Source organism: Taurulus bubalis (genome assembly GCF_910589615.1).
Source record: "Taurulus bubalis genome assembly, chromosome: 14".
NCBI classification, from domain to species: domain Eukaryota; kingdom Metazoa; phylum Chordata; class Actinopteri; order Perciformes; family Cottidae; genus Taurulus; species Taurulus bubalis.
In genome coordinates this window covers 10,053,862-10,081,826 of record NC_136602.1, presented here as the reverse complement: position 1 = coordinate 10,081,826, position 27,965 = coordinate 10,053,862, and the positions used below count along the sequence as shown (strand labels likewise).

At 40.6% G+C, this 27,965-nt stretch overlaps 1 protein-coding gene across 1 annotated transcript; it reads left to right on the top strand.

The window, feature by feature from the left end:
* Nucleotides 1-12,627: 12,627 nt before the first annotated feature.
* insyn2ab (inhibitory synaptic factor 2Ab) lies at nucleotides 12,628-26,810 on the top strand (the record flags this gene model as incomplete). The annotated part of the gene is made up of 3 exons (XM_079230188.1): nucleotides 12,628-13,787; nucleotides 19,334-19,405; nucleotides 26,627-26,810. The coding sequence occupies 3 exons, from the start codon at nucleotides 12,628-12,630 to the stop codon at nucleotides 26,808-26,810; spliced, it is 1,416 nt and encodes a 471-aa protein (XP_079086314.1).
* Nucleotides 26,811-27,965: the final 1,155 nt, after the last annotated feature.

The following is a 27,965-nucleotide window of genomic DNA, read 5'->3' as shown; positions in this document are numbered from 1 at the left end:
TGTTTACAAACCTTTTTTTTTACAAACTAAATGTAAAATGTGTATTTAAAATGTTGAAATGAATTACTTTTGTTGAAAAAACTGCATCTTCATTTTACAGTATGTACTTATTTTACTGTTGTTCGTTTACAGTAAAATGAGGAGGCGTTACAGCAGTTTGTACGCGCCGTGCGGACCGCTGCCTGCCGTGTTCTGCTGAACTAGAGCGACACACAACACTTGCTGTGCTGCGCTGGTCAATTCCACCCCTCCCCCACTGATCCCACAGACAAGGGCGACACTTTTTTTTAATTATTATTATTATCGTAATATACCGCAAAACACTGAAAAGCTCCACTTCTTAGCGGTCAGAATCCTTTTTAATTATGTCGTAAAGCGTTAACTTTATCAGAATTACGGTAATATGAATCACTTTCTGTCGCCGGAGACAGGGTTTGTACTACAACAGTTTTAGAGTTGTAAAATGAACTGACAGCTGCATGCAGAGTATTTTTCCTCAGTATAACTAACATAACTAACCACATTCGACCCACGGAACTGCGCCACCCTGCGCGCTCATGTCATGTGACATATAGGGTTCTGTCTGTCAGCCTCCTGCCATCCTCCTGCAGTGATCCCTTCTGTCACAATGAGTGGACCCAAGAAAAGACAAGTCGACAGTGAGTGCAGAGTCTTTAATGAGTGGACTGAGTATTTTTTCACCGAAGTACGATCAGAGGCAGTATGTCTTATTTGCCAAGAAACCATTGCAGTATTCAAAGAATACAATATTAGCCGCCACTTTTCCGCCAAGCATGCTAACTATGCTAGCCAACAGTCAACGACAGAACGGCCGGCTACTGCTAAGAGGTTGGCAGCCAATTTAAAGAGTCAGCAAAATATTTTTCTCCGCCAAACTGCTATACAAGAATCAAGCACCAAGGCAAGTTTTTTGCTAGCATTCAAAATAGCAAAAGCCAGTAAGCCTTTCTCTAAAGGAGAGTTTTTGAAAGAATGTATGGTAGAAACAGCAGGTCTCTTATGTCCAGAGAGCAAAAACAAATTTGAAAATTTGAGTTCATCACGCAGAACAGTGACTCGGCGTGTAGAACAAATTGATGAAGATTTAACCAGCGAGTTGAACAAAAAAGCTGAGTCATTTACGTTATATTCTCACGCCGCCCCCTGCCGGCCTCGCCGTCGTCCAGTGTAGAGCCACGGGTCTCACACCGCCCAGCACCCCCTGTGGCGGACCACAGGCTCCCCACCTTTCCTTTGGCTCCAATAATCTGTTTTACCAGATACTCATACTCTCATGTGGTTTGCATTTGGGTCAGCAACATTGTCCTCCCGTGACAGGTTCACACAAACACTCTCCATCCATCTGATACTGACCCGTCTGTCAATTTTGTTTATTCAATGTGGCCCCTGAGCCAAAAAGTTTGCCCACCCCTGATTTAAACAGTAGTCTATGAGTTGCTGTATACTGTACAGCAAATAACTACTGTAATAATAATGACAGTACTGGGATTATTACTGTAAAAATGACTACAAACAGGTACTGTGATTAATTTTACAGTAGGCATACTGTGAAATATACTACAGCTACATACTTGCTAATTGCCGCCAGCAAGTTACTGTAAATTATACAGTTATCTTGTTACAGTGTATACTAACACTGACTCAAATGACAACCATTGCAATCTGCAGTTGGCTGATGCCAAGCCCACTGATTCTCTCTTAATGCAAATGTTTCTTAACCAAATGCTTCCAATATATGTATCTCAGGAAAACTCCCAACAGTTACTCAAATAAACTTGTTCTAGGGGGGAAATATGAAACTCTCTGTGGGGCAGTCATTTACAAGCTTACACATTGTCCTACCTGACAAAGAACAATTTCCACAAAAAAAAGGTGAAGTGATCCATTCTTCATTTCTTGTCTGTCGTTTGTTGATCTAACGAAAGCATTCTGCTCTAAATCCCCAGTGCCAGATTAGCTCTGTTTGAGTTTGCAAATAGATTTACTGACAACCAATTACACTGAAAACTCCTCGAACTAAAGTATGCCACAAAAAGAGAGACCTGAAATTTCTGTGTGGAGGAGGCAAAGAGAGCAAAGAGTGACTGGGGGTCAGAGACACAGTGATACATTTTGACTATAATATGTTGGATTGTATTATAAATCAGATAATATTCTGATTGAGTTGACTGGTATGGCTGAGAGGGACATTGATATACACTTTGAAACACCAGTATAGTATGACTGATTTGTCTTTGTTACCCAGTAATCATCTGCAGCCAACAGGGAAATAATTGGTTGTGTAACAATTCCATATAACATTGATTATTTATTTTCAGTTTACGTGCCTGTGTTGTATAATGGAAATGAGCTAAGCAGCATTAGCGTAGTCTTCTCTGTGGGTTTTTTTACAGATAGTTAAGCCAATTTTCCGGAGCCATTAATAGTGATTAATGGTGCTGTGTTTTTAATGCTATTTGTTGGGATAAAACTGGAATGGCATTTTGTGAAAAGATCAGGAGTCAATGCATTAAGGAATATTATCCACTTAACAAGGAGAATATCATTTAACATTATGGCATTTTGGAGAATGACCATCTGTGTTCAACAAGGCGTGCAGTTCTTGTGTGTGCGTGATTTAGGTGTGGGAGGTGGATAATGTGCGTCTGTCCATGACTGGATTTGTTGTAAATTCCCGAATAATACGATTACTCTGTAGAGTAGCGATGGATCATCTGGAAGTCTACAGCCGTGCTAGCAGCTCTGTGAGGCGTACTTAGGCACAGCAGTGCTTTGAGTTGAACGGCAGCATGCTAACATGCTCACTTAAACTTTATTACATTCGTCATATTACATATTTAAAATACAGTACATGAAATTTGGCCTTGGCATTCAACCAGGGCTCTCAAGTTTTTAAGACAGGTAAGAGTGACATATCCTCCTCCCCCCCCACCGGCCGCGTCTCCGCCCATGCCATATGCCCACAGACCAGCCCCCCATATTATTATTAGCTTTATTATTTACAACAGATACGTTTTTCTGATTGGCTATTCGTGTAGCCCATTTCTTTTTTTTGATTGGCTGATAAGTAGCACCTCGCGGCAGAAATCCAGGGGATTCGGGGGAGACGTGCTTGATTCCTCCATGGTGAGGGCAGCGCGACCAGGTCATGTTTGTGCGCTGCGGCACATTAAATAGCCTAGAGTTTTTTTCAGCGTGAGAAATACGATGTGTGGCGGGAGGGCGTGACTTAAGACCGAAATGCGTGACAGTCACGCTCAATGCGTGACACTTGAGAGCCCTGATTTAACCCATCCTTAGCATTTTAGAAGCAGTGGGCTGCTGTGAAGAGCCCGGGGAGCAATTGGGGATTCAGTATCTTGCTCAAGGACATTTCTACATGCAAACTATGGTGAGACCAGGGATCAAACCGGCTACCTTGAGGTTGCAGGATGACGAGACTAACCTTTCATCCTCTTGGTATGAACCATCGTCCAGGCAGTTCATCCAATAGTTGCTGAGTTTCTTCAGTCTGTACCAGTGGTGGACAAACTTACCAACCGACCAACATCGATTTTGCTACGCAACTGGCGTGACTAAGAACTGCAACATCATCTGATGTGATGTGATGGCTGTGATCAATAAGTTCAATACCTTTTGAAGCAAAAGTGTATTTCTAGTGCTGGTGTCCCAATGGCTCCAGATATAATTTACGTTTTTTAAAGCAGGTGCAATCAGGATCTGAGAGGCAACCTCTGATTCCTTGTTCATCCTTGTTTGTGCTTGTATGCAGTGATCTCACTTGTTCCAATCCTCGTGTGTTTACTGCATACAATAGGAAGACACTCATGAATAATTTAAATAAAAGATAAAAGTGTATGTTTACTTCTTTGTTGAATACGCTAATGCGACCATTTCTCTTTCACCTACAGTGTATGAATGCTCTGTGGATCTGAGGAAAACATTTCACATTGCACACTTCCCTCACCTCTGAGACTTTGGAGAACTCAGTAGAGATTGGGGAATCAACCAGAAGAAGTAGAATAGTGTCTGAACATTCTCTTTCAATCTTTTATGCAACATCTGCTGTTTTCACGTTCACACATTTTCACATTCCAAAGCCTTCATTCAAATACAAATTTCCCCAGTTGCGTCGGTGTATGACCACTTTACAGTCTCTGCATGTACAGTCTGTCCTCAAGGATCCAACCATAATGAATGCTTAAGCTGACAGTCATCGGCGAGCTGTGGGGGCTGTTTTACATAAATCTGGACACTCCCCTCACAGCCTTTGGCGGGTCAATAAACGGCGTAGTAGAGAAGAGATTAAGGAAAGTGGTGGAGGGAGGGATTTTTTCCTAATTGTCAACTCTGTGTTGTTCCACTCATTAAGCACAGCGAGATTAAGCTGGTGTTGGGACTGGGGGGATCTGTACTTCGTGGCTGGTTGGAGCGGCATGCATGCAGTGGGCGCAGTCAGGAGCACGTCACAGGCCTATGAGCAGGCAGGGCTGGGAGCAAAACAGACAATTAAATCAATAAGACAGCAGTCAGCAGATCACTGCGCCGGCTACCGCTACCAGCTTTTCTCCTCTTTAGCTTCAGGTTGCATACATAAGCAAATGGTGGTAAAAGTTTGGTCCTTTGGTGGAGTCATTTTATGACAGTTCTTGTCAATTCCAATCCGGGCCGTACCCACTTCCACTTTGTTTGTGCGCTCCTGTGCTGGTCCGCCTTAGTTAGTGCCATCCCAAAACACGGACGTGGGTTATAAAACCCTCCAAAAACAAGTCTACAACATCAAAGTTTTTTCAATTTTTGACTATTGGAAATATTATATTTAATACAATTTTTATATTTGTCAAGATATCACATTTAGAAATCCCTTGGATATAGCTATGCAGTGTTAGAAGCAGACCTGAAGATTGAACACTTAGAACCACACAAGACTTGACTTGGATGGATGGATGTGTGTGTGTGTGTGTGTGTGTGTGTGTGTGTGTGTGTGTGTGTGTGTGTGTGTGTGTGTGTGTGTATGTATATATATATATATATATATATATATATATATATATATATATATATATATATATATATATATATATATATATATATATGTGTGTGTGTATATATATATATATATATATATATATATATATATATATATATATATATATATATATATATATATATATATATGTGTGTGTATATATATATATATATATATATATATATATATATATATATATATATATATATATATGTGTGTGTATATATATATATATGTGTATATATATAGCAACTTCTACTTGTTCAGGTTCATTATTTCGTCCACCAGCTCCTGAGAAAAATATTGTGTCTGCTTAATTTGGCTAAATGTTTGACTCCTCTTCTTCACCAGCTAAAAGTATTAGAGGTATTCTGGGATTTTATCCATCCTGATAGAGCTTTAGCAATCATCAGCTGTTATTTTTTTTTCACCTTTTTTACGTTTGTCTGTAAATGTTTCACTGACAATAGATAAAGGTTTAAATCACCTTGTTTAGAATCTGTCATTTTACCATCTGTCAAATCATTCTGATGAAATAGGTCATTGTCGAAAGATGTTTGTTCAGTCTTTGTTCAGTCTTTGTTCAGCTTTAAGCTCATTTATTCTCAGTGTTGGTGTGTCTTTTTGAATACTGCCAGTCGGAGGCACAAAGAAAGAACATTATAAATCCTACACACAGGAGCTTTAAATGTGGTCAGCTACAGAACTGAAATCTAACCGAAATAGATAAATATGTGCAAAGAACACCATTGATGGAGGAGCAAACATCTACTAACTAAACAACGTTGACTCTAACTCAGTAGTGTTAGCTTTGCAAAAATAGCACTCTGAACTTATTCTGAAAATAATGCTAATAAAAATGTATTTGCACCATGATCAGGTCGTATGTCAGGTTTGCATGTTGTTTGCTTTGACAAAAGAAATGTATTTATTAAATTCTGTGAGAGGTGTATCAGACTTTATACACAATTTGGTTAAGCCATGAACTTCTAAGAAACCCAATTTAATCAATATTCCCTGTTTTCCAATGAAGTACATTTCTCTCTGGGCCTCTCTCTCTGTCTCACTGTCTCTATTACTCTCTCTCATCATTTCATTTTCTCCCGTCTCAGTTTCTCATTAACACTGCTGCCCTGTTGGCTCCTCACCTTGTCTGTTCCCCCCCTTTGTGCACCTACAGAGCCACTTTTCTCTTCCTTTTGCTCGATTCAGCCCCTTTCAAAACCTCTCATACACAATGTGTCAGATGTCTGAAAGTAACGGGGAGCCGGAGACATCCAATTAAAAGCACAATGCATTATTCTTTCCCAGCTCCCCCTCTCTTTCGTCTCCTGAAGCCCTTCAGATTATATAACAGCTCAGTGTCACCGGAGCCAGCCTGTGGAGGACGAGGAGGTCTTCGTCGATGATGCAGCTCAGCGACTCTGGACTTTCCCCAGCAGCTTGCAAACTAACCCTCTCTCCGCCTTCTCCTCCTCCTCCTTCCTCTTTTTGCCATATCCACCCACCAGCCCACCCTCTCCCTGCCTTCCTAACACACACATACACGCATACACTCAATCACGAATGCACAGGGATTGCAGCAACAGCAGCAGCACAGCGAGATGGAGATCTCCGCTGCGCGTGTGAGTGCCTATTCCCGGTGAGTGCAGGGACAAGAGCGAATGCGTGTCAGGGATGCTTGAATGAGGTGTATAAGGGAGAAGAGAGCAGAGTAAAAGGCAGAAGGGGGATATCATTGAGGACCCGATGAGGTTTTGAGGAAATGTCTTTCTGCTTTTTTCCCTCTCCCATCTCGATAACCTGAATCTTTGCCGGATGTGCCACAACTACTCCAGCTGTCACTGCACCGGCTGCCTCTCTCTCGGTCCTCCCGCAGCCTGTGAGAGCTGCTCCAGTGGCTGGACCGTACCCTGGCAGCCACTGAATACATGGATGAAGACTGGCTCTACAGGGGATCTGCGCTTTCTTGTCCTTTGCACCTCTGATCTGTTTGTCAAGGTAAGAGTTCTGCTTCTTTTTGTGGAGTTGCACACATATGCAAAGGTACTGCAAGTGTGGCAGATGTATCTGGTCTGCCTGTTACAATCTTAATTGAATCATATTGGCTATCAGAAGCATGCACGAATTGGGATAAACAATGTTGTTGAAGTCTTTTGGTTAGTGATGCATTTGATAAGGATAAATCAGGGAGGGGGGGGGGGGGGCTTCTGCACCCAAGCATTGAAAGGTTAAATGAAAAATCAGGAAAACACGTCAAGGTTTTCCATTACAATTGAAAATAAAGATGAATGGTGATGTAATTTGACTTTTATTTATACACTTATTAGAATGCGTGTCTTTGCAGCCTTTGCCAGACATGCAGTATTTATCTGATGATGCAGAGGCTGATTATCGAGATCTCTGTACTGAATTTTCGGGGCTTCATAATGAAGAATATTGATGGGCGCTCTCACTCAAAGACTATTTTATATTGTGCTGTAATAGTCTGCTGGAATGATGATCATTTATTGGAAAACAGCTATGATATTTAGTGGCATAGACTATATGACAAATTCATATTTGATGAGGGATGTGCTCCTCAAGGATGCATTTCATAAAAGGTGTATTCAGACTTATCATGACTAATGACATGTATGATCTGGGAAGCTCTAGGGTACTGCATCATACAGAGCTGCACTTAAATTTGCTCTCAGTCGTTGCCTCCCCGCCCCACCCCCCGTTCCTCTCTGTCCCTCTCTTTTCTACATGTCATTCCTTGACTACTGAATTTACAGGAAACACAGACAGCGTTAAGGTGCCAAAAAACACTGTGGCTTGTGTATCTCAGCATTTTTTTTCACTTATAAATCATCCTTTACATTTCACCAGAGTCAATCATCAGAACGACCCGAGTACACATGTATGCCCATAGCTCAACCCCTGATTAATCAATGTACTCTTCAAGGTGATGAACTACAGATGTAAGCTCTAAAGGGTTAGAGACAATTTTCACCATTATCTTATACAAAAAGCGACCCACGCTAGCAGGAAAGCATATGATCACACAGAAAACCAGAATGCCCTTCTTCATATCAGCCTCTCCAAACTTACTCTTCCCAAGGATCCATTTCACAGCCAGTGCTCTCATCCAGGGTATTGAGGGATGGAAACCTTTTAAAACCTCCCGCTATTTCCCATAACAGAAAGTGCTGATAAATCTTTTAAGCCAAAGTCATAAAGCAAACTTTCACAGGTGTAGCCGGCAGCCCTCATAGATACAGATAGATCTGGAAGACTGCTGGAATAAGAGAGAGTGTGTGTGTGTGTGTGTGTGTGTGTGTGTGTGTGTGTGTGTATGTGTGTGTGTGTGTGTGTGTGTGTGTGTGTGTGGGTGGGTGGGTGGGTGTGTGTGTGTGGGTGTGTGATCTTAAAACTGGCTGGGATTGTTTGAAAGATTGAAGAAAAGACAATTTAAAAATCTGGGACCAAAGGGAACTTACATTGTCGATAGACGAAGGTCCCGATGGTGTGTTGTGAAAAAGATTACTTCAACGCAGAAGGTGTTGGAGCCGGAACCTATATATATATATATATATATATATATATATATATATATATATATATAGTATACATGCCGATGACTACGTACGCACAAAACCTTATGGATTGGACAAAGGCAGCGATCTCGTCCTTTGCATTGTGCTTAGTTGGTGCAATGTCACACACTGTAATGTATGCAAATAACAAGAAGAAGAAAAACTCATACAAAAGGAAGGCATTGCACAGCAACAATGGATACAGTGGAATGCATGGGGGATGAGAAGCTCTGCATCAAAGCATTTACCTTGTGATGAACACTTGTTTTAGCACATTATGTTATAGCATTGATGAACACCGCTTGTGCTTGATGCTCTCAGTTTGTATTGATGGTGCAGTGGAGGTTACAATGTTAGTTGCCAATTACCTACCCATTATTGAGAGTGGCTAGACAGTGTTATCCTATGTAAATATCTTGACAGATGCACTTCAGTAATTATTGCTTTGATGCAGGTTGTCAAGGATGTAAGGCCATCAAAGCAACGCCGCCTCTTTCTCTCTGCTTTGCCATGGGGCATATATCATGAGTCAGCAGTGTTGTAGGGCTGCTATTGCCTGGAAAATGGATCCAACCTCCCTATAAACATTCTTTACAAACAACCACGTTCCTACAACATTGTGGTCATATCAAAATCAATCATGATACTGTAGTGAAAGGTGTTTTTTTTTCCCGCCATGCAGCATTTTAGCGTGATGAACTGAAGGGCAATTGGAACAGACAACGTGGTCTGCCAGGGTACATAAGGAGATTTCAGAGGATTACTTTTGCAATTTTAGAGTCAATGCATTATTCATAATCCTTTGGGTAGCTGAGGCCAAATCAGGGAAGGACCTCAGGTCATTAGCAGATATATAGCTGGCTTTGAGAAGAGGAGGAGGAGGAGATTGAAGACATTGAGGCGAAGGAGATTCTTGCTAAACCTTCTGAATATATTCATGTGTCATGTCGGTGTCTATCTCTCTCCGTATGTGTGAATCTGACGTCCAACAAAAAGTCATTTAAGACCTTTTCTTGATTCCCTTTGTGTGAATTACCATTTAGCTGCTTTACATGCCTTACATGACTGCATACAAAATAGTACTCGCTTAGAGACTTCCTGCAGATGTGATTACCTTTCCAGTGGTGTGAGATTGGTATTTCTGAGTGTGAAATAAAAGGATCTCATGTGAATCAGCCTTTAACAAAATCTGTTTCATCCGTAGAACCGCTTCTGACAAACAACTTGCGCTAAAATCAAAGTGCATAATAAGCTATGTTTCAGAACAAATACCACCCCCAATAAAATCCAGATGCTCCAAATTCCAAAACAACTGCATGTAAATGTATGACACAGCATACCATATTGTTCCTGCGTAATGAGATTGAGCTGGTTGCTTGTTTTGCTTTTTTCTCATCTGGCACTAGATGCATTGCAGTGAATGGAGTGACACTAGAAGCTGTTGGCAAGCTGTTTCTCTCCAGCATTAGGAACCAAGATGAAACCTAGTTCCCTGTAAATATATTCCATTTCATCAACATTTTAAACTGAGGGTTTGGTTACAGTGGAGAGTCTGCAAGGTCTAACACATGGCAGGACTCCCAAGAATCACAACCTCATGCTTTTTATTATATGTGTGTGTGTGTGTGTGTGTGTGTGTGTGTGTGTGTGTGTGTGTGTGTGTGTGTGTGTGTGCGCGCACACGCTCCATAAGATGTTGGCTAATGCCTCACTTTGAAGAGGCAACAACAAGGCACACACACACACACACACACATACAAGAGCCCATATTATGCTTGTACACACACTAAAAAAGAATACACACCTCATTAAAAAGTGTGTATTATTTTCTTATCACACTGAGTTACTCTGTAGTAAGAACTTTTACATGATTAGTCATTACATCACTGGAGCTCGACATGCTATGCAGATATAGATCAACTGCAGATCAGAAATTAACATTAATCTTATCTACACATGTTTTTCCTTTTACGAATTAAATCGTGAACCTGGCAGTAAGGAAATGCCATACATTTTACTCACCAGAACAATCGCATTGATGGATTTACAACGTCTCCGAATGATAAAACATGATTACTTTCAGAGAAGCAGCGACACCATGAATAGCTTGCTTTTGTGTGGTAATAAATGATTCATTGAAGTTTATTTAATGCATGCTGTCTTGTCATATGAAAAGGATTAACTAGCTCTTTCTGATGTTTCCTCTCAACCATATCAGACATCAATTCATTTCCTCGTGCTGCTTGATATATGCTCAAGCTATGAACTGTTTCATCACAGATGAGACAGAAAATGCCATATTTTTCATTTGATCATATTTTGCATGGGGGAGTGACTACAGTAGCAAGCTGTTGTATTATGAATGTCATCTTTAGTGCCTTTATGTAATCAAAGCCGGTTGTGATTTCACACTTGTTGGAGACTTTAACTCTCTGACTCTTAAGTGAAAACTGTTTCTCATTGACAAAGTTACTCCACTGTTTTTCCTCAAGATGCTCTTGTAACTATCAATAAGCTGTAAACATTTAAAGTCTAAGGTCAGTGCAGTCAGCCGACTCATGCGGAACCGATCTATCATGTGATCACAGAGTATGTACAGGCTTTATAATTGATGGCTAGGCTCTGACCTCGCCACTCCACTCTGCACAGCAGAGATTGGGGAGTGAAGATAATAAATTTCCCCCCAAGGGAGTTTAGACTCAGAGCCTACAAGTGGATACGGGTGGAGGAGTCCATCACCAGCTATTAAGTAAAGTCTAGTATTTGTGGGCCACAGAAGCTGTGTGGCCATTTCCTCTGTCAGGGACATCAGACCACAAGGGGAATATATTATAAACTAAACACCTCCTACTAGTGGGCTAACCGCCCCACAGCTATTTCTAAACAAAACACCTCCTATAATTGTGGCGATCATACAATGTCAAAGCCGAAGAATGCAGAGAAATATAGCCTATATCTTCTGAAACTTTATGTTGCATTGATAAGGAGATGACCATACGTGTATTGGATACACAGGAAACTTGAGGTTGGCAATGAGTGCAGCTGAGTGTTCCAGTACAGAGCAGAGAACGGGAGCTCAGCAGTTTAGATGTAATTATGATATGAAGCGAGCTGGAATATGAATCCATTTGTTTGAGCTGAAATGTTTCCCCAACGTATAGATGAATAGGATCTGTGTTGATAAAATGTAAATGTAACTCTCCTATATGCAACAGAATAGTTTCCCATTTAGCCAAGAGATTGGGCTGCGTGCAAGGCCACATTGTGTTTAAATCACTTAAGCTCTTGTACACTGTTACCCTCCAAGAAAGATTGGAGTCTACAGTGATCCAATAGAAAACCCCCAAAACATGAGCCGAGGGGGAAATAAGCCACAAAACCAATTGAGGCCAAAACACTTAATACTGAAACATGAGCATTGCTATTTCACAACAACATAAATCACGACATACCAGTCATAATGCATTGTGTAAAACAGAAGCCAAAACAAACTATAGCAGCCAGCAGCTTTAGCAGATCCATAGTTTGACAATAATGCCATGCACACAGACATCATCTGAACCACATAAACTAACGTTCAACATGTCAGGATAACCAGCAAATACTTGATGAGGCAACGCAATGATCTGGCAAATATCTTTCATGAATTGAAAGCAACAATGTGGGAGTGACCTGTCAATCACAAGGTGGCCACGCCCTAAAGCATACCCTGTTTTATCATTTATTTTACTCAAAATGGGACTATCTTTTACAAAATGAACATCTGGCTGTATTTGGGGAAATCTGGAAACTAGCCATTGATAAATACCGTGCCATGGATCCCTGACATTGATATTGGATTTGCAGATTGTGTCTTTGATAAAGGTGTATGTTACCCGGTTATTGCTATTGTCCCAGTGTAATTTGTAATAGTATATTACTGCTGTGATTATAGATCATATTCCTTCCAAACTTGATGAAAGAGTAACAAATGTGCTCTTTTACCTTTTTTCAGGAAATATGGTGAGCAAAGAAGACACTAAAGTTCTTTCAAATTCAGATGAATCAGATTCAGAGACAGGCCCATCACACAGCCTCGATGCACAGTCTGGACCAGAGTCAGGCAAGCAGCAGGTAAAGAAGAGAAACAAGGCCCTACAGGTGCGTTTTAAGGATATCTGTGACGCTCAGAAGGAGCATCGAGGAAAACACTCCAGATCCATTTCCTGCAAAGTGACCCACAGAAAGTACATGACCATGCCTGCCAGACGCTCTATTCCAAACGTGACCAAGAGTACTGGTGTCCAGACCTCGCCAGACCTCACTAAGCGATACAAGACTTTCCCTTTTGAGAGGAAAAAAGGACATACATTTAAACACACTGCTTTGGTGGAAGATTATAAAGGACAAAACAATGGTTTTTTGAGTGATATAAAGACAGGAGGAGAGGAGGGACCACCTATCGGGGAGTCCTCCAAGTACAAGGGTAAGATTGTGGGCCAGACAAAAGCATTGCTTCACCACACTGATGACAGCAGTGATACAGAGGATTTGCTTTCCAGTGCCAACTGTGTGGATGGACCCTCTTGTCCAGATTCTTCACATTTCTCGGAAGAGTGCCATCCGGGCAGCCCTGCTTCCAAAAAAGAGACAGAGTATCAGGTTTGTGGGAAAAGGACCAAACACAAAGGATTACCCAAAGAAGACATGGACGCTGGCACTTCTTCAAAGCGCCAGCTGGCTAACACAGAGTTTTCACAGAACAAGTCAAAGGGTATGGGCCCTGTTGCGTGGAACTCTTTGACACAGGTCGAGTCTTTAGGAAGCCCGCCTATGAGCTGCAAACGGAAAAAGGGTACACAGCTAAACGAACAGCAGTCACAGACACTTCCCCACAGTGCCAAATGCTCTGAGCAGTCACAAGGGCAGTATCGGACAAGGCATGCGTCAGCCTCCTCTAAACTCCAGCAAACAGTTGGTGGGGATGAGGGCTTTCCTCCAAGAGACACAGGAGCCCAAGGCATGAGGAGCAGCCAGCAGATAATGCCCTTATCAGGAGACAAGGATATCAAAGCACAGCTGCAGGCCATGGAAAACCTCATCAGCTCGAGCCAGGAGACCATCAAAGTCCTACTTGGAGTTATTCAGGAGCTAGAGAAAGGTGAAGCGCAGAGAGAGGGGTGAGTAGAGTAAGCTTTACAGTGCAGTCTTCTGCACATGCAACCAAACATACAATGTACTTTGTACACACATCAGTGTGCTGTCAGGAAAAAGCATAGTTCCTATAACAACATTAGTCTTTGTCTTGAGTGTGGTTACTTTGATTATCATTTCTATGGGCTATAATAACCAATTGCTCACCAAAGTAATTGTTCATATCTGGGAACATAGCAACATCAGTACAACAATGCCGATAAACAATTTTTCGACTATTCATAAACAGTTAAAGCAGATTATTACAACTGCTTTATATGAAGTTAAACCCAAAGGAGGAAAGATAAATAGAAAGTATGATAATAATCCCTAATCTCACATGAAAACTCTGTGGGTGACTATGTTTGTTTGACTGCTGGAACTTTCTCCTTTTCAGATTTCTTGGTTTCAGATCTGTGATCCCAGATTTGAGCAATTAACTGAAGTGCAATTTTATTATAAGCAATTACAACGATGTCCTAAACTACAAAAATAAGATCTTAGTTGGAAACAAGATACATGATCCTTGAACAAGACAACACGTCTACATCAGGCTAAGTTTAATGCTAAACTATTTTCATAAGGTACTCAAGCTATGTCCACAGCCAGACTTCTACTGCAGTGCTATCGAAATAATCAATGTACTCCATCCAGGCCTGGACTGGGACAAAAATTCGGCCCTGGACTTTTTGGTCCAGACTGACTCACCACAATCCACGCGCAGATACTATGCCAACTCGGTCCGTTGATGTGCTGTACATATAATCACACAAGCCCTTAATAACACTACTATACTGAAATGGGTCATTGTGTCCTTGTCTCTTATTTGATGTAATTTAATCTGAAAATTTCCATAAATAAGTGTTCAAAAAAAAGAAAAGCATGGACAATAAACCATAAACACTGACAGAAAAAAATAGCTAAAGCATATTTGAACAAATTGGGGCTTAAAGAAAGTATATTGATACTTAAAACACTTTAACTCTGGTGACCTGATTTGTAATTATAAAAAATGTGAAAAAGCAGATCTGCATGCTCAAACCACAGCACCATAAAATAGTGGTTAATTAATCAGGATAGTATATCATTTTCCAACACTTTAGAACTAGATTTATTCAAGTAAAGTTCATAGACAACGTTTCTTAACATTTAGTGAATGAGTGTTTATCCACAACATCAACATGTTAGCTAGCACACTCACCTGCTATCACCATCACCAATCTCCTCCTCCCCCTCCTGTATGTTGTAACTTGTTTTATTACATTATTTACTCTAATTGTGAAAAGCATGGAAAAAGGAAGTGCTTTTACTTTGAAGGCAGAAAGTACAATGATACGTGCTTGTTGACGCTAACTAATGTTGAATGTTACGCGTGGAAAATATATACATGTCGGGTGCAAGAGCGCGTTCTCAATGCTTTAACAGTTGTAATACTGCAGTTTACCAGTAAAGTGAGTCCGTTCATACCAGACGTGTCTTGGTGCTCATTAGAAGCTCCACTTCATGACACTGTGCCACCATGGCAGCGGGAGCCTCACTTTCACTGTCCGATGTCACCTCCTGAGAGGGCTCCGCCACCGCCGGCAGCCCCCGCAGCAGCAAACATGTTTATTATATTTCTGCTCTTAGCAGCATCAGTTGCGAGAGCTTTTTTTTTCTTTTCCCTCAGTTTTTCTGCACCGCCTTTTCGTTTTTTCTCCATTTTTGCTTTCTCTTCTCTCTCACAGATTGCTAATCATGTGTCGTTAGCTCATCATTAAAGGTGATTGGACGAGGGGGATCTGGAGAATGCGTGGGCGGGACTACTGGGCCAATCATAGGGCCACTGGGCCTCTTATGCGTCTTTACATGAAAAAAAAAAAAAAAAGGTCAGCCACTGCCGGCCCATTACTGACCGGCCCACCGAGAAAACTCCCGGTACTCCCTATGGCCAATCCACCACTGACTCCATCTCTAAAACCCATAGCCACACAAAGCAAATTGTATTTAAGTCTTCCATATCCAGTGGAGAACAAGGCACCCCAGTGTGGCTCTGTGGAACATGGTTGTAAAGGCCCAATTAGTGCAGCCTCATAACACTTTGCCTTTCATCTCCACAAAACCTTGCCTGCTGTAGTGCTCACGCTGTGTTGTGCTCCCTCTACATTATTAGAGAGGTGCAGTTACAGGACGCAAAGCATGCCCTCCACAGTACGTTCCCCTTCCTATTTTTGCATGGCTGGACAGTCAGATACTTGCGATGAATCCAATTAAAAGTCTCCATGTTCTTACCGGGAATACATACATGATGTCAAGTGTATCTTAAGCCACTCCCATTAACATACATGCAGTGACAAAAGGTTGAAGTGAACCAATGATAAAGCAATTGACACATTGGGCCTTATGCAAGAAGGACTCGTCAAACAGATTCATTCTTAAGTGTCTTGTTCAAGTGATTTAGAAGAAGTTACAGCATTCACCCACATATTTTATTTTTGTATTTCTCTTAGGTACGAACACAATTTAGGAGAGGTCCAGACCTGTCTTAGGAATAATTTGCGATTAGTCTAGTGTTGATTTGTCTCTGTATAGTATAAGGTCAGTGAGAAGTGTCACCATGTGTGTCATGGTTAACTTACCTTTGGAAGAGAGCTTGCCTTTTCACGTGCCGGTTTATTCAAGTCGCTGTCCTGGGGAACATCCTCCATTGCAAGATCTGACAATTCAACATCACCTATGATGGCATGTACTCTTTTATCCATCTCCCTGATAGAGACTTCCCCTTGACTCCCTCGGTTGCAATCATAGATCGCCTTGCTGTGACAAGATGTTATATTAAGCTATCTTCACTTTATTTTAGTAACAGTACAAACCCTCAGGTAACACAACATTACCAGCTTGCTATTTCTGCTGCTGACGGTGTTAAAAGACGTTTTATGTATCTCATTCTTTGGTGCCATTGTCATGAATGAACACTTCTGGACAAATGGGACAGGACTCATTGCCTTATATGGTACTACTGGGGGCGGTAAACATAATAGTTTTCAATTCTCATGAACACATGCTCATTTAAGCACAGGTGGCATTCATCATGTTTACGATGGTAATTTATACAGTTATCTGAGGTTTGCTGAATCCGTCATGGCAAACAAACAAAAAAGTAAGAGAAAGTTAAGATAAGAATACAATTATGTTCTCGCGTGAGGCCAATTGTTCATATTCAAAAAGGAACCACAAACAACGCATTTGCATTTCAAGTTTTCCAAACCTAAGCAAAAGTGGGTCAGTGACACTTGATCATGTTTGATTATGTCAGCCACTGATGATAATACAGTTTCTCCTTCTCCTTTCTTTCTCAATCACAGCATAACTAAATATATCTTAACTTTATGGCATCAAGCCCTGTTTTCTGAAAATCCGAATGGTTAATATACCCATATTAAATTCAGATTATCTCCTCAACCACAAAGCCTATTTGAATAATTTAAAAAGGTATAATATACAGAAAACCATTGGGAACATAGATAATACATTATATATGTGTTACTGGTATATTGGTCTATGATGCACAGAAAAGGAATATATATACATATATATTTTGCAAAGAAATTAAAAGTTGTATTTTCTTATTGTAACTATATTTGCTATATTTGAATGTAATATATAACAAGAGTATATGCGCAAAGTGGGGCTTTGATTGAGTGAAGTTAAGTATGTTTAATAATTATAACCTTAGCCAGCTTAGATGCAATACATAAACTACAATGTTCAAGGTTTTTAGCTCAAAGTGGTTCTAAGATTTAAAAAATAAATAATACAGTTGCACACAGACTATAAGTCATTTTTTATAAGTGTGTTTCATACCAACTCTCGGTTAAACGGTATTGATTAAAGGGCCATAGTACTACGGTTATATGATTATATTGAGCTGAGGGTCGCTACCAATGCTAGCTGCTGCATCATATGGACAGTAAATGTTACTCACAAAATAACATCTGCTGTGTCTGCATACTACATACAAAACATGTGCATAGCATGAGATAACATACACACAGCATAGCATGCCACATTTGAATGTAATTTTTGATCCCAGGTTATCAGTAAAAACAAAATGATATGCAGCGCTCATGCAGAGCAGCAACCACGTAGGCAGGGGGTGTTGACAGGAAAAGCGGAATGACGAGGGCAGGACATATCCCAGGACAGCTGACGTGGGCAGGCAACACAGCAGTGAATCTGTGCCAACAAACAGTCGGCTTAGTGAACGAATATCGGGAGGCAGGGTTTATTTTCCATGAAACATCTATGAAATCTTACTCTGTGACATGCTGTGCTTTTTAATATAGTGTCACGTTAGTGGTTCACGAGCATTTTACCCTGAATGGGAAAAGGAGCTGTTTTGTTTTTTTTTGTGCCAAGTTCATGCCGTGATTATGAATTTAGGTTAATACCCTTTGATTATTAGAGCGCAGCTCTTTAAATTACAAAGATGTACAAGAATCCAGGCAGCAGCACAGCAGGAGTGTGGACCTTGTCTGTGCAGTGAGTTACTGTTCTTGCTCGCAGCTGCTCAGAGAGACTTCATTTGGGAACAGGGCAGGATGGATGAACTTGTTGACCTTGAGCTCCCATCAGCGTTTTCGATCCACACGCTTTTCTCTCTCCCTCAAGGAGGTCACCTCGCATGTCATTGTGAGCAGTTGAGATCCAAGCCCTCCACATGACATCCAACTGGGTGATGGGCTGCCGTGACAGCGAATAATTACGTGTGCAGCTCACACACAGCCCCTCCCTTCATCCCCAGACACTGCAGCCATGACTTATTGCATGCAGTGACTAGCGCAAATAACAGTATGCGGCCCTGCATGCTTGTGTAAACTCAAATTAGGAAATATATGCATAGAATGTTCCAACAAAGCCATTGTATATTAAATACGTCATCTTCAACATGTGTACGCATAAATCTCCGCCGTGCCCCAGAGATGGCTTACGCTGGTCCTTTGTGGAGGTCTTTCAACATAACAAATTGCAACTCTTATACAGTAAAGACAACAGGCCCGCGGGGCTGTGTTCCCATGCCATAAACAGAGCAGATATAATTTGTCTTGCTGATTGCTTTTTTTTATCCTTGATGTTCATTATGTCTGAAACAAATTGAGTTGGATGAGAAATAAAAAAGATGTACAGTATTGTGCTATAATGTAAAGGTATTGATTGTTCACTACACATGATTCATGCAGCATTTAGTTACTTTAATTACTTCCTATTGCCTACAGAATAGAGACACAGAACACATTTTTATAACTATGTCCTGGCAAAGCGAGGTAATCCTGTTATGTAAAATCAGCAAGTCTGCACACTTGATTAACCAAATCTGAGAGAACTGTAGGATCAGAGCCCCTGCTGCATTTTCAACTGTTGGGAATAAACAACACTGGGTAAAAACCAAGCTGAACAGATTTTGGATGATAGCTGATGCCCACAGGTGTTGAAAAATGGAAGCTCAAGCCTGTCACTGGAGATCACACGTATCTTTTCATCTCTCTGTTCACAGGCTCACCTACCGAACAGGACAAGACACAGCAAATTGTGACACTTGTCGAAACAGCGCATGCATCATTTACAGGTGGGCCCTTTTCACAATCATTAATATCTGTGTCATTAATGCTGCATTAAATGCTTTTTTTTTACTGTATGATAATTTGATTCAGTGTGAAAGGGTGATGCCTTCAAGAGGTGTTTGGTGCAGTGATGCTTTGCTGTGCAGAAACTGTATGGAGAGACATTGATCTCACGAAGGCTTGACAGCTCAAAAAGAATAAAAAAATGTTAGATGATGAATCATAAAATGATCATCAGGGATTTGGGAAGAAGAGCCCAAAGAAGTAAGTGTGCAGCTGCCGGCAGTACTGTTTAGAGTATATTATGTGTTGCACTGCGCCGTGTTTTTCTACAGTACAATGGATGATGAAAAATAATTACTCTGCGGAATGTGTTGCTGTAATAAATAAGTAATCATACAGCAGGAGGAAGTGAATTAGATAGGATAGGAAATACAGTTGAAGCTGCCACGAAGTATGAGATCTAGAATTGCATCATGTCCTATTAAAAAACAAAAAAAACAACGGTTGGATTAACTCTGGATTTTTGTCAAAATGCACAGCGGTGTTGTGTGATGTAAGTGTTCTCATGTGTTCGGAGCTGAACAATGGCTCAGAAGCAGGTGGGCAATCCACTAAAGCTATGACCTTGTGTCATTTGTCACAAAAGCCTTCACCGCTGAACCCGCTTCTTACCTTGTTCTTTAAAACAGGAAACAGACAGCTGTTTGGGAAATACTCTCCAGGCAATACATTTTGTACAGTGGGACCTCTCGGTTCTTTTCAGATGGGCGAAAGTGAAGGTAGCTTAAAAACCATAGATGTAAGTTTTGCATCCCTACTGAATATGAAAATGTAACAATATGCTGCACGACAATAAAGGTTGGTTTAAACAGCAATACAAAAAGACCTGTCCAACTTTACTCTCATTTCAGATATTTAAAAGATCTTGAATATTATAAAGCCATGGTGATACTTACCATGGACATTTTGTGGAAATAAAAGGAAACCGACACGTTTTTCAGGATATTTTTCTTTATGTAATATTTTCTACGAGATGCACCCTCTTTGTTCTCCCTTGACGAGTGCATTGTGTCAAGCTGACCCAGATTGTGGTGTGAAAACAATACTGGAACTTAAAAGCAGGGTACTCCTTTTGTATTAGATATAGGGGGATGAAAAAGCATTGGGCCTCACAGATATGTTCTTATGCAAGTGTTGCATATCAAGTCATTTCTCCACAGAAGAACTGATTTTGACTTGAAATCATAATTCAGCCTTAATTCTGAATGCATTTTGAGTTTAAACATGTTGCTGAAATTAGCTAAAACCAAATGTACTGTCCAGGGGAACCTTTGTTTCACCCGGCACGACAACATTCACGTACACGTATACATAGGATCTAATTTATTCTTTCATTGCTCATTTCCAATGACTGCCTTCCATGCTTTTGCTCTAGCAAGACCTTTTTTGGCAACTTAATTCATGGTAAAATGTTCAAATTTCTGGGTCCCGTAATACTGACTAATTATTTTTCATTTGGTTTAACCTCAGACTTTGATTAAGAATGAACAGGTGTTGGTGTATCACGTTAAAACTTTAAACACTCATTCTAATCAGCCTCAGGGGGAAAAGGTTAGAGAGAGAAAATGTTCTAGCCCAATGACATCCCAATACACTTCACATGGAGACTTGGACGAGATACATTCTTTAAACTGGGCTGCACACTAATCAAGACCTACTGGATATAAACACCAGAGATGTGCCGCTGGCTCGCCTAAGGAGCATGACTAAACTAAAAGTTTTACTGTTGGCGCATCAAAACAAGAGCTTTGGTCTGATTTTGGTCGAAGAAGAAGAAGCAAAAATAGAAACAAAAGGCTTTCCTTCATCAATATCTCTCCAAAACCACAGTAGGGTGACGGAGACAGAGTGCTGCAGAGCGACAGCTACTCTCACCACTGCAAGACAGAGAGCAGCTGTGCAATCAATAAAACTGGAAAGCAGATTTAAGCCTCGACTGAATGATCCTGAGAATAAGATTCACCAACCGAAGGCAAAAGGGAGACCACGACTCAGCAACAGATGAGAACTGACTCAACGCTCCCTGGAAAGGCAAAACAAACACACCAGATCTCAGCAACATATTATTGAACCTGAATCTGACTCTGACGTGTCAGGAAGAAGAATTTGAAGGCCTGTTGTTCCTAAGCTCTAATAGGACCCACAGGAGCGTTTCCTAAATTACTGTCCCTGGCAGGAGATCAATACATCTTCATAACTAAACGTAATTATAACGTTGTGAAATGGATGCAGTTTGAATAAGAGTCGGCAACAAAACACTTTTCTTTGATTTGTTTCCATGTGTTTATCCATGACTGTAAGTAAGTGTGCCTTTCAAGAGGGTTTAAGCAGAGACGGTATGAAAGACCATTCATAACTGCAAAAATAATTGTATGGTAGTGATGGGTAAAGGGTATTATCTGTCGTGTGGTTTTGACTGGACCTCTTGTTTAATAGCGTCTCACTGCAGACGGCAACAGGATGCATTTGGGTTTCATTTAACTGAGAAGCAAACATTATAGATGTAACAGCAATATCATGTGTACGACTGCGTAGATGAGCAGAAAAAGAAAAGTCCTAAAGCCCATAGCTGAGTTTTCTTTTTTCACCTCACTGATGTTATTTTCTGCCAACTCTGTACGTCGGTGAAGCAGCTTTGCTTAATTAACAAACAATGAACAATTTCAGATGGCAAAAGAACTGCCCTCAGTCTGTTGTCAGTAAAACATAGCATGTGGGATGGTAATAACATCACATTGAAGACACACTCTGCGGAGTACTAATAACGTGGAATATTTTTCATTTCATCTGTGCGCCGTTTCATTAAATGTTGTTTATTTCTGATCACCCAGTTGTTTTTTAAGTCAGTGAATAGAGCAGAGTCTCTTGGCAAGCAGGGCAGTATACTGTCACGGTCCTGTCTATTTACGCCAAAGCAATTGTCATAAATGTCTTAAATTCTGCAAAATAGTGCTGTTTAGTATTCTTCAGCTGCATAAACCTTCCAAGACTGAATTATGTTTTTAGGGAGGAAAAAATCAAAACACTACTTTATTCTCAACCTCTGCTCTTGATTTTGAATGTTCTTTTTACGTCACGTACAACGACCTCACCTCATTACCAGCAGCCCTGTTATTATAATAGTCTATTAATACAGAGAGTTAAACTACTTATAGGGCAGCGGTAATTACCTTGATGGTCAAACCACTCTGTGTGACACCTTGAATAGGAGGCAAATTAAAGCCTAGAAAAGCAAGTTGGGATGAAAAGTTACCCCTCAAAACTGCATGTTTCAAATATAACCGAGATTAGCATGCCCTTAGATGTAGCACTTCATTTCCGAGCAGTCCAGCATTTCCAGTATAGGCGATAAATTCAGGACTCGAGTAGTTGCTGAGCTCCGGTAGTCAATCTATAGGTCTTATCCAGACTTCAGCTCTGCCCACCCTCCGGTTTACTGCAGCATCTCATGCATCACTGCAACAAATAGGGCATACACATGGCAAGTAAATGACAGAGAAAGAGATAGACAGGCTGAATGTACTATACATTAGGGGAATAACTATAATGACAGTGTCCATCTCATCAGGGGACAAATGGATCCCTAAAGGAGTCCCTTCATACAAAAGAAAGATATAGTGGTGTCTGGTCTTGCAGATTGTTTCGGGTTTTACTTTGTTACTGAGAAATTGTCTGCTGGCCCTAATTTTGGCATAGTGGACCGCTCTAAATACTATACAATATGCATGAGCCTCTGCTGGCATTGCAATGGAGAAAACGTCAGTCAGGGGCACAAATCAGAGCGGTAGCGAATTCAAAATGCTTCATCGTTACAGCTGAAAACATAAAACGGTGCATTAGTTGCTGAATTAACCCACAATTGACCTATACATGCTTCACACAGACCAATAAAATCCATTGATCAGCAGATGGAGTTATTAACAGTTTAGCTTTTGAAAGCATGCTAAGATACCATATCTGCTTTTATAAAACCTGTAAACAAACCACACCAGAGTCCCTTTGGAAGTGTGCCGAGACCCCGTGGATGGATTGACAGCTTTCTCAGCTCAAACAAATCGTACCAGCCGGGTTAATGAACCCTGAGCATGTTTTAACACAACGAAACAAATCTGGCTGGTTAGATATCACCAGAAGAAGTTCTTTTTTTAAAATTTGTATTATTATTAGTGGTAATAGTTGTCGTCGTAGTAGTAGTATGGAACTGAAACATTCAACTCAAACACAGAGACGATCGAATTGCCTCCATCGTCTGCTTTTCATATTCCGTTGTTATCTACATTTCAAACAAGTAGTTTAAACAAGATTCAGAAGAGCATCTGAAACAACTTGTAGGCGGTCTACCACTGATTAAACCTGGAGTATACAGCAGGAAGCCCAGTTTAACAAACGTACTTAGATGAAAAGCATGAAAAGATGTTATTCCTATCATGCTGTGTTGAATAAAAAGCAGCATTTGAATCAAAGTATGCAATGTAGTTGTTTCCAATTTGGAACTAACAATGACTTTGAAAAACAGTTAGGTTCAGGGAAAGCAATATGATGAGATGCAATGAGCTAATTAGCACTTGTATCCCATGCTGAGATGGTGGAGCTGTGTTTTTTTTTTTTTTTGAGTGAACAATTGTCAAGATTGTTTATTCCATTTTGTTCTCATTATCAAGCTTGGGTTTTTCTTTGTGCGTCTGTAAGGCTGTGTCATAGACAACAACAATGGCTTTCAAATCTGGTATACATGACAGGGGAATAATTCAGCATCTGATCAAGATAACCTGCGGGAAGTTTCTGCTTCGACGGTTGCCTGTCAGGGGAGGAAATAACTGTCAGCCTCTCGTGATTCATTCTACTGTGACCTGTCATAGTTCTGAAGATGTTACACTATACTGGGCCTGAACCACTCATCTTGTCAAGTGGAGAGTTTAAACTTTGAATGGCCAAAGGGGAAATCACCAGAGGAGGAATGACTTTGGTGCCGGCAGCAGAAAGAACAGAGAAAAACGGCAAGCAGGTAGATACACCGTTGAGTATGCCGCGCTAAACAGACATCTCACGGCAGCATGAAGCCCTCCCAGGAGCAACAATCATTGAACGGTGCTCAGCACACCACGACCACAGATAAACAAACGGCTCGCCGCTGATCACAGCAACAGCTACTCACACTGCATAGCTAAAGAGATGATTAATCTGCTTTGCTGAATGCCCTAGAAAAAGCCTCCCTGTCTCCAGCTGTTTCAATCTGTTTTTGCACGGAGATGATCTTAGATATAGGGCTTTTGTTTGCTGAGGCACCTGCTCGCCGGTGCCACCCACGTCGTACAGCGCTGCCCTGGGCTTCCCACCGTGGCATTTGTCCACAGTGTACAGTAATTGCAGTGCCAAGTCTGCCAAGTGATTAATTGCTTAATAATTGCTGAGGCTATTCTGTGTTGCACTGTGCTGCTGTGATTCTTCTCTGATTTCTGTCAAGTCGACATTCTTTAAACAACGAAAAAGACCCTTGCAGTTTGTTTTTTTACATCCAACAAAAAGATGAAAATACGGATAAAAGCTGAAGGAAATTAAACAATTGATGTGAATAAGAGATGTGTGCATCACGTACTGCAAGAAACAGCAGTTCTGTCAAGATAAAGGCTTCAGTCTAATCTAAAAACAGAGTTTCTCACCGTCATCAGTGTTTACCTGCAAGTGTGTGAGCTTTTATTTGAAGTGGAAATAAGTAAAAAAAAAAAAGCACATAGGAAAATGAAAAATGAGCAAAGCGCCGGGTGAAAAGAGGTTTTGTTTTGAAACATGCTTGAAAATACTTTTTTATATCAATAATGAGGAGTTTCAAGCAGCCACAGAATCTTGCACATTTCTGACTTGCTTTTCATATAATCCAGTGCATTGATTCATTGTAAGTCCAGGCCAGCCAAACTACTATCCAGCCCTCCATGCGGTGTCTCCCCGGAAGGCTTTAATAGAGCTCTGTTCTTAACCGACACTTATCTTAAGGGTGAAGACAGTTCCCAGAATTCATTGTCACTTTGAGTATAGCATATCCTTCAGCAAACTAATTACGCTGCCCATCAAAGCTGCTACCCTATCAGGCCGAGCTTTGTGCCACAACGTCTATTTGTGTGCCTGCAGACAAGGAGAGGACTACATGGTTGACCTTGACATGTCAGATGTCATCTCTTTCAGCAGCTTCACTCCCCTCCACCTTTAATCCTCCACAGTTTGAATGACAGAAAAAAAGCTTTGTAAATCGCAGTATTCACTGGGCTTCTAAAATGCTGTGTTAAGTAATGTTGGCAGTGATACAAAATAAATGAAATGAGGATGACTCAAAAACGCCCAAAACCAAAAAGCGACAGAACATTTTATTATCAGGTACGGTTTGTGTGTCACTTTGTGTCACTTTGGCAGGCACATAGCAGATGATTCATTATCTTTTATTTCCACTCGGATGCTACCACAATTTATTGCATACCCCAGGAATATGTACATTAACAGAACACTACAAATCAATAGCAATAAAGTGAAAGGAGATGGTGTATAATAACGCATTTATCCCTTGAATACAGGCAGTTAATCAGGATATGCTTGGCCTCTCAGTGGTTTCATTTCGATGGGATTAAGCCCTACATTTATTCTCAGGCCTGAGAGATTTAATCGGAGAGAGAGTTCAACTACGGTGCCTGAACAAAATCTGACACTGACCAGCCTGGGATTATACTGGCGGATATGGAGGTCTGGTGTCAGGAGCAACTCATTTTCTGGCTCTTTTTTTATACAAATATAATATATGCAGGGAAAGCCCTTTGACTGCATCCATAAAAAATACAGACATGATGCAAAGGAACTCTATTACTCGTGGGAGTCTCTGAAATGTGGATATGTGCTGCGAGAGATATATGCTGCCAGGGTGTCTGACAGTGCAATTGAACGGTTTGCCTCCCTCCCAGCCTCCATCTGGACATCAGTGGATTACTAATATAAAAAAGAAGAGTCAGAAATGTTACAACCTCTAAAAATATAAATTGCTAACTTTAAAAATCTACAGATTAATGCACTTGATCTTCAATCAATAAATCGTCTGTCAAACCCTCTTTTTTTTTAAAGTAAAATACTGAACTGCATAGTGTAAATGATCTAAAACTCTGCATTTTCTGCTCGTGTTACAGTGTCGAGCTGGACTTCAAACTGCAGGAGGACAAGCTACAGACCCTGATGAAGAGACTTTGCCCCCTGGACAGCCAACAATGTCCCGCTCTCCCTTACTCCAATGAAGTATTCACATCCACCCCGAAACGCAAATCCAAGACAGAGTCCAAAAAGCATGCTCGTTGGAAACTCTGGTTCCTCTGACTGAAACATGAAGGCTTTGGAAACAGCCTTTTTGCTGGGCAAAATAATACCCCTGCTACTCTCAAAATGGATGAGGGAATATTCAGAGGGAGTGATCAACACATGAGGATGGATAACGACAGAAACCAGTTCATTGGGGGTACTGAGTTGAGACTGCACATTAAGTCAGCTGGGGGAGAGCAGGGACAACAAACATTTTAGATTCTGTCAAACCTTTTTCTGGCATGTTCGCTGAAGAGGATGGACACACACCTGCAAAAACTAGGTGAGCTTTGGGATACATATATGTTTCTTAGCTGTGTAAATATAGATGTTTTTTTTAATCTGCTGGTTAAATGCAACGGTAGCCCTTTTATAATAACTACACACTATTTAGCATTAGTAAAGCATGAGTTAATTCATTATTTAGAAAGCATTGTTCCAACATGAACACTCATTAATAACTCATTAGTGTGCAGTTCATAAACAGTTATAAATGTTCTATTCTTGATTAATAAGCTTGACTATTATGCATTTTTGCTATTAGGTTTTCATACTTTACAAATGATGGATTCCCCATTTGTAAATTAAGTAATATATATTGCAAATCAATTATTAAGGGCTTATATATGATGCACTAATGTTTAACAGGTGCTTTATAAATGTGTTTTAATACTGCAATTCAGGATTAATTCAGGTAGTTACTAGTCGTTAGTTAAGTATTAGTTAAGTATGTGTAGGACCCCATCTAAAGGGAGGACTATCCATGCTTTACAACACATTTATAAATGACATTGAAAGGCCAGCAGTGCCTCAAAGCTAACACAAGTCTCAGTTATCTTCTCAACATAAAAGGGAAATAGACACGACACAAAGTGATAAAGAACATCCATATGATCGTGATGGGGGCGATGCCCATCAGTGGCACGAGTATGTTTCATAGTTTGCTGGCACATACATTATTGATTATTGATTATGAGTATCTAGCTAGCTAGCTGTGACTTGTTTGCTAGCTAGCCAAGTAGCAAGCTTCTCACAAACTAGAGGTCCTGAGACAGCACGCGCCACCTCAGTTGTAATTAGACCAATCCAATTAAAATGCTTTATAAATGATGAATTAAGTGTATACTAATGCTTTACTAATGCTAAATGGTGTGTAGTTATTATAAAGCGCTA